The sequence below is a fragment of the Aristolochia californica genome, unplaced genomic scaffold (genome assembly GCF_029961685.1).
Source record: "Aristolochia californica isolate CCGP_79_NKW_82.1479 unplaced genomic scaffold, dmAriCali1.0.hap1 SCAF_2, whole genome shotgun sequence".
Taxonomy (NCBI): Eukaryota; Viridiplantae; Streptophyta; class Magnoliopsida; order Piperales; family Aristolochiaceae; genus Aristolochia; species Aristolochia californica.
In genome coordinates, this window is record NW_027181881.1 from 48,350,776 (window position 1) to 48,364,757 (window position 13,982).

General features: G+C 39.8%; 1 protein-coding gene across 1 annotated transcript; it reads left to right on the forward strand.

Annotated features, from left to right (window-relative positions):
* Positions 1-903: 903 nt before the first annotated feature.
* On the forward strand, positions 904-12,087 carry LOC137957371 (putative 1-phosphatidylinositol-3-phosphate 5-kinase FAB1C). The gene is made up of 11 exons (XM_068805139.1): positions 904-2,536; positions 2,967-3,761; positions 3,861-4,014; positions 4,393-4,737; positions 6,482-7,240; positions 7,359-7,690; positions 7,810-7,936; positions 8,198-8,359; positions 8,450-9,988; positions 10,842-11,108; positions 11,512-12,087. Exons 1-11 carry the CDS (start codon positions 2,019-2,021, stop codon positions 11,836-11,838), a joined length of 5,325 nt encoding a protein of 1,774 aa, XP_068661240.1. The 5' UTR covers positions 904-2,018; the 3' UTR covers positions 11,839-12,087.
* The last annotated feature ends 1,895 nt before the right edge of the window (positions 12,088-13,982 follow it).

The window sequence follows — 13,982 nt, forward strand, 5'->3', positions numbered from 1 at the left end:
TTGATGTGGCTTTTGATCACATGGATGTGAGTCATGCCTCATAAGTCATAAGCCATGGGCGGCGCTCCTTTTTTTTTTTCTTTTTTTTCTCTTCCTTTGCTCGATAAATTGGTACAGAGAGGCCCACTTCTTTCGTTGAATTCCGATTTGTACACGCGCTGAAAGGACTGAAATAAAAGATCCAACGGCTGAGAGTACCTCCTTTGACCCATTTCTTTCTAAGTCTTGTTTTGATTCGTGTGATCGTACCCGATAAATTTGAAAAAGTGGGCTCTTTACTTGGACACGTTATGCCCGTCATGGATATCCAAAAACGGAGTGGCCCCTCGTATATACGCTTTTGCCTGGGGATCAGGTTCGGGTTTTGGTAAACCGGAACTATGACCCGACCCATGCCCACCCCCTGGTATTTTATTTGACAATAAAAGACGTGGAATAATTAATCATTACTCTTAATACGTCCGTCTCGCATCCTGTCAACATCGTTTCGGTACTCCTACAATTAATCTAAACCACAATATCTGGTATATCCACTTATCCGTCATTAAATACAAAGGTAAAATTTTTAGCTTTGATTTTATATTAAGAACCGTCATTAACATGGTTGGTTTTGTGGTTCATTTGGATTTGGGTCCCACACACAGCGCTGACTTGAGAATGTAGATAATAGCGCCGGACTCTACTGTACAGTCATCACTTGTTCGTGGAGTGACGTATCTTACACGCCTGTGCGAGTAAAGACTTAATTTATGTATAAATTTTTTATAAAAGATGATAAAAAATGAAAATAGGATAAGAAAACAAATAAAAAGGAAAAAGAAAAAGAGTCTAGGGTCTCAGTCGGGGGACGTGACCCATTCCATTTCCGGCCGCTTTTGGCACGCCAAAATTCCCACTATCCTTTTCCGGATGCGCCCCGCCTTCCACCAACTCAGCGTCCTTCTCCACAACCATTTTTCGTCAGCCATTCGCCTCCGCTGCGCATACACAGCTGCTACTTCGCTCAGCTCATTGATGCCCCGCGACCTGCTCGACTGCAAGTATTAGAGCGTACACCGAAACATATAAGAGCCTGTCCTTCCTTTTCCTTCTTTCTCTCGCTTCTTCCATTTTTTAATCAAAAAGTCTGGGCTGTGACGCTTCGGGGAAAGACATGAGTGTTGCGAGCCCCAAGCCACGTTCACCGTTCGGGAGACGCGCCGGTTCGCAGAACGGGAAGAAATCCTTTTCCATTCTACTCTTACTCCTCCTCCTCTCCGTGATTTAGGGTTATTTTGATTTGGTTTTTTGTTAGATCTCCGGCCGATAATCAAAAACCTAGATTTTTGTAGGATTTCCCCCAGATCTCGAACCCTTTTTGGAGTTTCACCTGCTCGAGATGATATTCGGATGCTTCCGCCGATTCGGCGATTGGACTGAAGGTGAAGAGGCTATTGGATTTCCGGGAGGCAGCGGCTCTGTATTGTACTCTGTAACTGTAAATAGATTGGGGATTCTCCAGAAACCCTGTTTTGTATGGTTTCTTCGCCTCTAATCGGCTCGGTAGTTTTGTTGCTTCTAAACTGTCTTCTGTTGACTCCCTTCCAACTTGAGATATTTTGTGCTTCTCAGGTGGAGATTTGTTTTTTTTTTTTTTCTCCTATTTTGTTTTATAAATTACAGTTATTGCAAAAATAAAAAAAAGAATCATACAAACTGTGAAACCATATCCTCTACTTGGTAACCGATTGGAGGTAGTTGTTGCGTTGTTGGTTTTTCATTTGTTGTATACCAGATTGTGTTTGTCCCTCTTCAGTTTTCTTCTTTGTCAACATACGCCCCCACCAATTTTATCTGTGGGTGGGATACTGGATACATTTCTCTCTTTCCCACTATTTTTTTCTTGGGTATCGAGAATTCCCATCTGTATTCTACTTTCATTTTTTCCTTTTTAGCTTTTTCTCCGTTCAAATCCCTGAGGAGTGTGCTACAGAAAGAATTAGTCAGTAGTATCAGTAACTGAGTGTAACTTTCGGTCTATGGGAATACCCGATAGCTCGATTCCTAATCTGATAGCAAAGCTTAGATCCTGGGTTTCTTGGGGTGGTGGCGATATATCTGGCGTCTCCAAGGAGTACTGGATGCCTGACAATAGTTGCAGAATGTGTTACGAGTGCGACATACGATTCTCTGTCCTAAATCGTCGGCATCATTGTCGTAGCTGTGGCAGAGTCTTTTGTTCCAAATGCATGCAGGACCCTAATGGTATTTCGTCCCATGGAGAGGACAGAGAGCAGTTAAAATTTTGCAAATTCTGTTTTCAGGCGATTGGGCGGAGTTCAATGGCAGAGTTTGATGAGAAATTGGATCTTCTAATGTCTCCTGGACAGAGTTTTGACTTTGCGCAAGAAAAATATAACAATAAGCGATTACAGACTGCGAAGCTGGCAAGTTTTCTTGAATCCCACCGAGGATCTTCTTCTGGGGGACCTACTAGCTGTGCAACATCATCTATCGATCCTCTGTCACCAATTTCATTTCGCTGCACTGCTAGCAGGTTAGTGATTCTGTTTAGGATACATGCAATTTCTGTGGAATGCTCCCATTTCGGCCTAGTTCCATTTAACCCTTTATGTTTTCTTCTACTCGAAAGCCGAAGAGACTCCAAATAGTTCAATTTCTGATTAACAGACTTATGAACTCCAATTGAAGTAGGATTTGGTATTTCTAGGACTCAAATTTATTTTTGTGAATACATGAAGTAATACTTTTCTCATTGAAAATTAGCCATCCTGTGGAAGATTTACTTGTGGTTGTGTGTTTATATACTGGCAGCTATGGTGCCGATGGCAAATGAGGTTTTCAAAACGTAACCTTCTTTTCTAATGTTACAAGTTCACGATGTTGATACATATTTGAGTTTTTTGCCTGTCTATTCTTGAATCCTATTCAGTGTTTGATAAGAACTTGCCTGTTCTTGGATTTAGGAGTGATGAAGAAGATGTAGATGATGCCCGGAAGCGTGTCTTCAGCCCTTCCAATGAATATTCACAAGATGTATCTGATGCAGATGCCAGTAGCATAAACGCAGGAAATGAATTTGATAATTGCAAATCAGTGGCTTCCAGTCCCTTGGATAGTCCCTCATTAATGACTGGTAGTCCTAACAGAACTGATTTCTCACTGCATCCCAAGCGAGTGCGAAGCCCAAGTTTGCAAAGTGACCCTCTTCTCAATCAAGAATCTATCGACCTTTCAAGAAGGCAAGAAAATGATCCCGAGGATATGGAGCCCACTGATGACAGTACTGATTTATCCATATTTCACAATCAAAGCCAAGGAGCAGAACAACCATTGGATTTCGAAAGCAATGGGTTAATATGGTTCCCTCCACCTCCCGAAGATGAGGATGATGATGCAGAGAATAACTTTTTTGAATATGATGACGAGGATGATGAAATTGGGGATTCCAGTGCCACATTCTCATCAAGTAGCTTTAGCAGTGAGGCCTTCTCTTTCAAGGAGAAACCAAATGATGGCCAAAAAGAACCTCTAAGAGCCGTGGTGCATGGGCATTTTAGGGCTCTCGTTTTACAGTTATTGAAGGGAGAAGGCATCTGCATAGGAAATGAGATTGGTGGTGGCCAGTGGTTGGAGATAGTTTCATTTTTGGCTTCACAAGCTGCAAATTTCATGAGACCAGACACTAGTCGGGGAGGAAGCATGGACCCTGGGAACTATGTGAAAGTGAAATGTATGGCATCTGGAGATCCATGTGAAAGGTGGGGCCTGATGATGTTTGACTTCTCATGATGGTTGGTTTCCCTTTCTGTAACAAATTATTTTCATCAAGTTACTAACCGGGTGATTGTGTTTGGCAGCACCCTTATTAAGGGGGTGGTTTGTACCAAAAATGTGAAACACAAGAGAATGACTTCACAATACCGAAATCCTATATTACTACTTTTGGGTGGTGCACTAGAGTACCAGAGGGTTCCAAATCAGCTAGCATCTATGGATACATTACTGCAACAGGTTATCTATTATTTTATTTTCTTCCATGGATGTACTAATTAAATTCAAATCATTCAGTGAGCTAGAGAGCCTTGCTGAGCAAATAATTCTGTATTATTTGCTTGTGAACTGGCAAAAAAAAAAAAAAGTCAAACGGACTTGCCATCTGATCTAAGACGGTGGTTTCTGAGCTGTTGGCCTTGTGTCTTTTGTTAAATTTGTTGCAATATCTTTCTGAATGTTTTCTGGTACTTAATCTTTCTCCAATTCTTTGCATGTGATGTGAATGGATGGGTGCTGCACAGCTGTGGGCTTGTTGTAGCTGATCTGATTCATGATCATTACTTATAAATACACACACATATGCATCCAAGTAATTCTTGTTGTTTTGTTCTGTAGGAGATCGATCACCTCAAGATGGCAGTTGCAAAGATAGAGGCTCATCGTCCAAACGTTCTTTTAGTGGAAAAAAGTGTGTCCTCTTATGCTCAAGAGTACCTGTTGGCAAAAGAGATATCTCTGGTGCTGAATGTTAAGAGACCATTGTTGGAGCGCATAGCCAGGTGTACTGGTGCTCAAATTATTCCATCCATTGATAATCTTGCTTCTGCTAGATTGGGGCACTGTGAAGTATTTCGTTTGGAAAAAGTTACTGAAGAAATTTCGGCTGTCAATCAACCAAACAAGCGATCCACTAAAACATTGATGTTTTTTGAAGGCTGTCCAAGGCGTCTAGGGTGCACGGTAATGTACTCTGAAATTTGTGCTTTACATATTGTACTGGTCATTTATGAACATAGATTTTAAAATATTAGTTTTAAAATAATGTCGCCCTGATCTTGCAAATTAATTCATTGGTAAGAGTGACATACTCTTATACCGTATAGTGTAGCCTCATTGAACACATAGGCATTGAGGCACAGATACATGGTTTTCATTTTTTTTGAAATGGACATGGTTTTCATTTTTCCTCTATATTATTTCTTTCTTCATAATTATATAAAGCAATGATGAGCAATGGACAGGACTGCCTGTTTTTCCTGGTTGATCTGGATCCTTTTTGGTCACAGACACAAATCTGGTTCTTCCTGATCGACCTGCTGACCAGGTTGGATGTGCTGGTTCAACCAGTATACAGATCTGGTGACACCGGCCTGGTTCAAGTTCTTGAGAAAGTTCTGCGGCCATGACATTGAACAAGATTATTAGGAACTATCAGCTATACTGTCCTAGCATGCGTAAGAATGTGAAGATGAATAGTCTATCGATTCAAATGTATCAGCCATTTACCCATTATAATGAGAGCAGGCCATGCTATTGTTTCAATGGCTAATCTGGTTCTTGTAGTGTTGGTTTTTGCGTTTCCATTGTTCTTGTTATACAGTTTCTTTATGCTTCCTCACTTGTGCTGGCTTTGTTATTGTGGTTGCTTCCCCATTTTTCATAATGATTAAGCAGAGCATCTATTGTTAATAAGGTAAGGAGTTGGTGCATACTTGGATGTGATATTTTAGTTTCATCCAATTTTTAATTTAATTATAAAAGTTAAATTGAATAACAAAAACTGAATTAGTTCATGTTATAGATTTATTTCTTATCTCATGCATTTGTTATAGATGTTCATTTTAGATAATTTTTTTAAAGTTTTATCATTTTTAATGATAAAATAAAGATATCATTATTGTTGTAAATCTATTACAGTAAATGGTATTTTCGTAAATAGTGTGATTTTTCTAAGGAAGAAAAAAGTTGGGTGCCGCTAAGGCTTGCTGAACTTGAGTTGGTCTCTTCCCCTTCTCTCTCTCCCTCTCTCTCTCCCCTCCCTCCCTCTCTCTGTACCTCTCCTCTCTCCCCTCTCTTTATGTTTGTGTGTGTGTGTGTGTGTATCTTTTTATTCATCCTAACTGTAGATTTGTTTGATACGTTCTCGTTTGCTTTCTCTTCTAACTAAACTTTAACAGGGAATCGAGCGTCTGAGTGCTGCTTGGAAGTGAAGACTTATTTTTTGTATCCATTGGATGCATGAGGTTTTCTGTTTTTAATGATTTACAAGATGCACCAATTTTATTTTTATTTGGTTATATTTATGGATTTAAATAATAATTTTTTTTTATTCATAATGATTAAGTAGAACATTTATTGTTAATAACTTCTGAGGTATTTGAACATATTTAATGTTGTAAGCTTAAATTTGTCTCTTTTCGAAAGTGGAGCTATACACTTTTTGGAGTTGCATAATCCTTGTGTTTTGTGAAAACTGAATTTACTTCTCTACAACAGTGAATGGTAGCATGGACCTAGAAATCATATTGTATCTTTTGATGAGATATTGAACTTGAATTTGAAGGCCTCATTACTTAATTACAGACAATTCTTTGTACTGTTTTACTAAAATTTGTTCCTTAATCTATATCACATCCTGCTGTTTTATTTTCATTGTATTTTGCATTTATGTTTGAGCAACTTGGTGTACTTTTTTCCCTTTTAGGTACTTTTGAGAGGAAAATCACTTGAAGAACTGAAGAAGGTTAAACATGTGGTCCAGTATGCGGTTTTTGCAGCATACCATCTGTCTCTTGAGACATCCTTTCTTGCAGATGAGGGTGCAAGCCTCCCTAAAGTACCTTTGAAACCGTCAATTGCTATACCTGAAAGGCTAAAGACTAGTGATTGTTCAATTTCAATGATTTCTCAAGCATCTGTTTCTCCTCCTGGTGAAATAATGGTTGATGAGCCCCTAGGTGTTTGCTCCGGGAGCAAGTTGGGGACATTGAATCTGTTGGAAACCTCTAACATTTCATCGCAGGAAGGGAAGATTATTGAAAGTGGTTCAGAGCTAGAGGAATGGGAAGCATCAAATAAGCATTTTGCTCTTTCTACTGTAGATTTGGTGTCTGATGGTAATGTAAACTTCAAATCACAATGGGGCAAGCTGCAGTATGGGAGGCTGCTTTCTTTTGGTGAAAATCTCACGAAACCACCGCCTATTGAAACTCCAGTTCAGGAGGAGGTAACATTAAGTAATCATGGACCAGCTGTGGAAGCATGCGATGTTCAAGATAATCAAGCATCTGCTGCTGAGTATTTTACCACAGCTGACAATAACCAAAGTATCTTAGTGTCATTGTCAAGTCGTTGTGTTCTAAAAGGAACTGTCTGTGAGCGCTCTCAACTTTTTCGAATAAAATTTTATGGAAGTTTTGATAAGCCACTTGGGAGGTTTTTGAGGGATGACTTATTTGATCAGGTATCTTTTATTTTTTTTCTTCTTATAGTTTCTATTTCTTGTAGTGATCTTTGTTTCTAGTTATTCATGTCTGTTAATTTTGGGCTGATTGTCTGGAAATTCGACTTGATTATGGCAGAGATCGTTTTGTCGTTCTTGTAATGAACCAGCAGAAGCTCACATGAGGTGTTATACACACCAGCAAGGGAGTCTTACGATAAATGTTAGACGTCTCCCGTCTTTGAAATTACCGGGTGAACGTGATGGTAAAATATGGATGTGGCATAGGTGCCTCAAGTGTGCCCTTAAAGATGGTGTTCCGCCAGCTTCTAGGAGGGTGGTAATGTCAGATGCAGCATGGGGACTTTCCTTTGGCAAGTTTTTAGAGCTAAGTTTTTCAAATCATGCAACTGCTAATAGGGTTGCTAGTTGTGGTCATTCACTGCAGAGGGACTGTCTTCGCTACTATGGGTATGGTAGTCCAACTTCAGCATGCTTGACATCTTGATGATGTAGGTGCAAAAAAAGAAGAAGCTTTGACAAAATTATAGCTTTGTTTTGATACTAGGATTTTTTTTTTTAATTTTTAGGTTTGGGAGCATGGTGGCGTTCTTTCGTTACTCACCTATCGACATTCTCTCTGTTCATCTGCCACCTCTGATTTTGGAATTTAATGGCCAATGTCATCAGGAATGGATTCAAACAGAAGCTGTAGAGGTGAGGTGTTTAGAGGGCAATTTTACTTTGTGGTTTGGATTGTGTCATAGGCCTTCCATGTCTGTGGCATTTTGCATTGTGGTGAGACCCTGTTTCGAATCAGTCACTTTAGTCCCATTTTTTGGTTATGGTGGCACTTAATTTCATACTTGACCCATCATATGCATGCAATTTCCTTTGCGAGCCATTAGTTTTTCAGAAATTCTAATGTCATATTAAAGGAACGTTCAAGTATTACTTTATGTATTTCTTTCCTTTTAGGTCTCGAAGAACATGGAATTTATGTATGCTGAGGTGTTTGATGTACTTCAAGGCATTGAACAGAAGCTTGTGATGTCTGGATTTGAAACTTCGAAAGCGAGTACCCTCAGTCATATTAATGAGCTGAAAGATATGTTGAAGAAGGAAAGAAATGAATATGAAGTAAGTATCAATTGAATGTGAATTTCTCTTTTATAGCTTGATGTACAAAGGACAAGGGATTTTTACAGGTTTGTAATATCCATGTGACAGGGATTGCTGCAGTTTGCTGCCCAGGATTATTCAGACTTTGTCCCGGTGGCTTCAGATATTTTGGAGCTCAATCGTGTGAGGCGTTGCCTCCTCATTGAGTCATACCTGTGGGACCGGCGGCTCTCTTTATTGGATTCATTTCTCAAGTCAAAAAGTCCTCTTTCTATGGGTGAAGCCATTGCATCTTCCAAACTGAAAATGTCTCAAAATGAATCCTTATCTTCTGATGGCAGTCCTGGCTGTGGGTTAGAGGAAAACGACATCAAGTCTTTGCCCATTATAGAAAATTCCAATGAACAAGTTCTGTCAAGAGAGAAAGATGAATGTAATTTGGAACTCTCAGAGCCTGTGTTAAACGAACATTTCCAAGTGAAAATTCCTATTCAAGAGGTGGAAACAATTGGTTGTGAGGCTTTTGTTGAGAACAAATCTTTGGATAGCTTGCCTTCCCCTGCATCAAACCTTTCAGATAAGATAGATTTGGCTTGGACTGGTTCAGGGCAACCTAATGAGGCTGAAGCAGCTTCCATGAGCCCAACGAAATGTTTAGAGAATTTACATCACAGAAGAGTTATGGCTCCAGTTCGAGTGCACTCATTTGATTCTGGATTGAGATTTCATGATAAAGTTCATAAAGGATTATCTCCAGCGTCATTGCATTTGTTGTCATCAGTCAGGTCTTTTCATGCTTCTGGAGATTTTGGAAGTTTAGTGCATGACCCAATTTTAAACAGAGGAAGGGCCTACACTCAGACCTCTCCATTGGCCAACCAAAAGTTGAACTTTATTTTCGGTTATACTCCATTCTTTGTCTCATTGACTTCTTGCATGGTAAGTGATGGTGCTCGATTGCTTCTGCCTCTGAGTGGCTCCAGTAATGTTGTTATTGCTGTTTACGACAACGAACCAACCAGTATAGTAGCTTATGCGCTTAGCTCCAAAGAGTATATGGATTACATGACTGATAGGTTTGAGGGGCATGAAATTTGGAATGACAATGATTTTAGCAGAGAGGATGATCTTGGGCATGTATTAGGCCCCTATCGTGGTATCTCCACATTATCAGCTTGGCAATCGTTTAGTTCGGTGGACTCAGATGATTTGCAGTTTAGAAGCTATGGAAGTTATGGATCTGATGGTGCATCTTTGATGAGAGGGGCTCATGTGCTACCAGATTCTAAGAGAACACCACATGTTCGGATTTCTTTTGGGGATGAGTCTTCTTTGCCTTCTGGAAAAGTTAAGTTCTCAGTGACTATTTACTTTGCCAAGCAATTTGATGCATTGAGAAAAAAATGCTGTCCAAGTGAAGTTGACTTCCTGAGGTCCATTAGTCGCTGCAAAAGATGGAGTGCGCAAGGAGGAAAGAGTAATGTTTACTTTGCGAAGACACTGGATGAGAGGTTTATAATAAAGCAAGTCACGAAGACAGAACTGGAGTCTTTTGAGGAATTTGCTCCCCAGTATTTCAAGTATTTGATGGATTCTCTGAGTTCTGGTTGCCCCACTTGTCTTGCGAAGGTCCTTGGAATTTATCAGGTTAGTACTGGACCCTGTAGTTTATTTCTTGGAGATCATAGTGGCCTTGATGTATTGTTATATTTAAATGTTTTAGCCAGTGTTGACAGAAAGTTGAACTGGGCCCTTCTTTGGTTTGTGGAATCTCAAAATTACTGTTTGACAAGCTAGGTCAATCAGATTGTCCCTCCATCTATTTCTACATCATGGTTGGGAGGAGAGTGGTACCTTCTCGATCTGTGCAGAAAGAGGGGGAGGGGGGCTTGACCGTTTTCCATGTGATGGGTGGAGGTGGGGTTCTTCTCCCTTTAGTGCAGAATGAGGGAGAAGGATAAGGGAAGTTCCCTCTTCCCCCTACCATCTGTTTTTGTTCCGTACCCTTCCCACTTGTTGTGTGTAATGCATGGGGAAGGGACGTCTGCTCTTCCCACTGTGGTGAGGCCTTTCTGGTATTATTATGTTATTCATGTTCTTCTTTCTGGGTCGCTTTTTTTATTTTTAATTGGTGATGCTGTACCAGCTCAGTCACCAATTGAACCCAGTTGGTATCAGTCACCCTTCACATTTGATGGCTAGTACGGTTTTGACAGTATAGGTTTCAACCTGTGCTCTGTTATGGATCCATCCTGCATTAGTAGTTTTTGTGAAAGTGTCTGAATCTTGCGATTCATTGAAATGTTTTATTCCCCTATATGAGGTGTGATTGATCAATGGTAGTGGACACGTCAATAACACCACTATTTCCTTTCTAACCTGTCATGGGTAGGTTCTACAAGTACTGCTTCATTTTATGTTAATATTGCGTTTTCTCTACTCTTTGCAACAAAGCTTTCATAGAATTTTCTGACAGTACTGATTTGTTTGGTATCTCTAGGTAACTGTGAAGCATTTGAAAGGAGGAAAAGAAGTGAAGATGGACTTGATGGTCATGGAGAATCTCTTCTTTCAGAGAAGCATCTCACGTGTTTATGACCTTAAGGGTTCAGCACGCTCTCGTTACAATTCAGATACAACAGGTGGCAACAATGTTTTGCTGGATCTAAATCTTTTGGAAGCCCTGCGTACAAATCCAATGTTTCTTCGGAGCAAGGCAAAGCGGACATTAGAACGAGCAGTGTGGAATGACACGTCATTTTTGGCGGTAAATCTCCCCCTTTTTTAGAATGGGGCAATCCTCTAATGTTTTCACTCTTGTCATGGATATGTGAAACATGTATGTTGATCGGGTGCAGCAAAATTGATTTGAAGTTAGAATTGTGGAGCAATGGGAACAAATGATCCTGGAAATTTATACCTTTAGATATTTGCTGAAGGGACTAGGATCATTTGTTTGATCATGTGACTCAAGCTGTTTGTGCAAGCTAGACAGGTGGTCCTTCAAATCAACATCCGATCGATCTTTACATGTATCATAAAATATTTTTTGTTCAATTAGATTAAATGAGTTTTGTGTTAGGTTGTTAGGAATTTTGTGGACGTCTCCAGATAAATTATTCTTGGGACTGCGCCCGTACTTACGTGGCCTCTGCATTTGTTAATGACAGTCGATTGATGTAATGGATTACTCATTGCTTGTGGGGGTGGATGAAGAGCGGAAGGAGCTTGTTCTGGGTATCATAGACTTCATGAGGCAGTATACATGGGACAAGCATTTGGAGACGTGGGTCAAGGCATCTGGTATTCTTGGGGGTCGCAAAAATGCATCCCCCACCGTTGTTTCTCCGAAACAATACAAAAAGAGGTTTAGGAAAGCCATGTCTACATACTTCTTAACGGTACCCGATCAAATGGTCATCGTGAACAGTGAAGCAGTTGCTTGTGATGCTGATGCTCCAGGATCTGGGATTAGAGATAGCAAAGGCACAGGATAGCTAGGGAGTGAGTTGATGGCTGTATAAATACATGATGCAAGTGTTGTTAAAATGTTATTCGTTTATTGGTTATCAAATTTGTAATTGATTTTACCCCCATTTTGCTCTTATCTCTGTGTTGCTCCCCAAGTCTGTCTTCTCTCAACTGTTACTAATTGTGCTAAGTTGCCGGCGCCCGCCTAAGAGCTTCGTCTCTTTTGTAATTTATACAGTGGCTGCAAATAAATTTGCCAGTTTAACCCCGTTCAACACATTTGTGTTTCTGTTGGTCATCTTGAGACTTTTTCATGGATTATGCTCGTCCTTGGGATCTTGGTTTCTTCCATGTGTACAGTTGCCAGTGGGTGTATGATGAAATAATGGTTTAGACTGCAGGAACACGAAGTTGCCTTTTCCATTAATCTGGAAGGTTGTTGACCGGCAGACACCCTGTTACTGCACGTAACGCATTTCTGCACGTACAGATCAAAGAAATAAAAAAGGGGGAAATAAATGTGAAAACAGAGGAGGAAGAAGAGACCAATCAATGTGGGTGGTGATCATGGTTGGAGTTTGTTGTAGGATTATTACTGTGGAGTCCTTTTTCTCGAGGCATGTTTGAATCTTTCTAGGAGCGATGAATTTGTATTCACGTGGTGGGGGGGAAGGCAATGAGTTAAATTCCCTTGGGTGGTGGAAGAGACTTGGGAAATTTTGATGTGAAACCATGCTTGTCAGAAGAGTGGAGAGCAGACCTCCAGAAGTCCAGAAGGCCGAAAGCACAACGTGTGACTAAGTGTGTCCAACTCCTTAAATAAACGATGTCAATACTTAACCAATTTGGCAATGTCACCACGTATAAGTAGAGAAAACGACATCGAACTCCTTATTACTGATGTTAGTCACTTAATTTTTTGTCTCATTCTCTCGGAATCAATGAAAAATGATTAATTAGGACGGAATTCGTTGAGAAATCATACACCATTAAACACCACATTCAAGAGTTAGGTCCAACCGAACCACTCTCTTCAACATCTAATTTTCTTTTCCTCTTTTCTCATCCCCAGCAGTTATTAACATTTAAATAATTTTTTTTTAATAACTTCAACTAAGGACACCAGACGTCCTGTTTTTTTCTACTAAAATAAAAACTAATCATAATTAACCAAAATTAAAACATCTTTTCGATTTTTAGTTATAATTAAAATAATTATTTTCTTATAGTTAAAAAAAAATTAAGGATAAACTGATAAGGACGAGATATTAAATATTGGTCAGAATGAAGGTGGTTGGGCGTTGGTTCGAACCCGAATTTTTGGCTAGGCGCCCTGTTTAATAAAATAATATTTTTTCTCAACCAACGCCAGCTTACGTGGCGAAAAATCATCATCTCTGGCTGTTCATTAAAGCAGGTGGGAATGGGATACTCGGGTCATCATTCACATTTGTTGCACCTGTATCGAGGCTTTCATTAAATTGGGTCAACTGTGGAGGCTTTCCGATTAACATATGGGCCGCGGGTTCCTCTTGGCCTTCTGGAGATACGCCGGTCTCCGACTTTCCCCGTCCGGGGAAGGGAGGGCCAGAGTGGGAAGGAAAACGTCTCATACTGCGGCTCTGAAGTGGGTAAAAAGAATCATCTTTGTTAGGAACTAGAGAGAGTGCGATAGGAAACTCATTTTCTATCCACTTACGTTTTGGGACTAGAAAGAGAAAAAATATTATCGGATAAAAAGATGATTTCAGCATAAACATACCCTAAAATGATATTATAGTTTTAGCCTGCAATGAAGTTATAAAAGAGTTCTTTCAGTTTACTGTTTCTTGTATAAATTGGAACAGCAAGTCGTTCATACACCTACTTTTTAAGATTTTCATTAATCATGGGAACTATCGGGTTTTTTTCCCAGTTCTCTTATCATGGTTCAGGAAGAACGAAAGACAGATCATCTTCAACGCTTACTTATTTCACATCTCATCAACTCTTTACGTGACAAATCAACGATTGATTATAATATATATTAGTTTGACGGGGAAATTGTTGCAAAAATCTTATATAAGAAGATATTTCAGGTGGCTCCACCTCTTTTTTCGCAGCATGGCAAATGAAGAACCGACATGATTCAAAACTGGGTATGTATGAGCAGAAGCAATTTAGCTTTCTT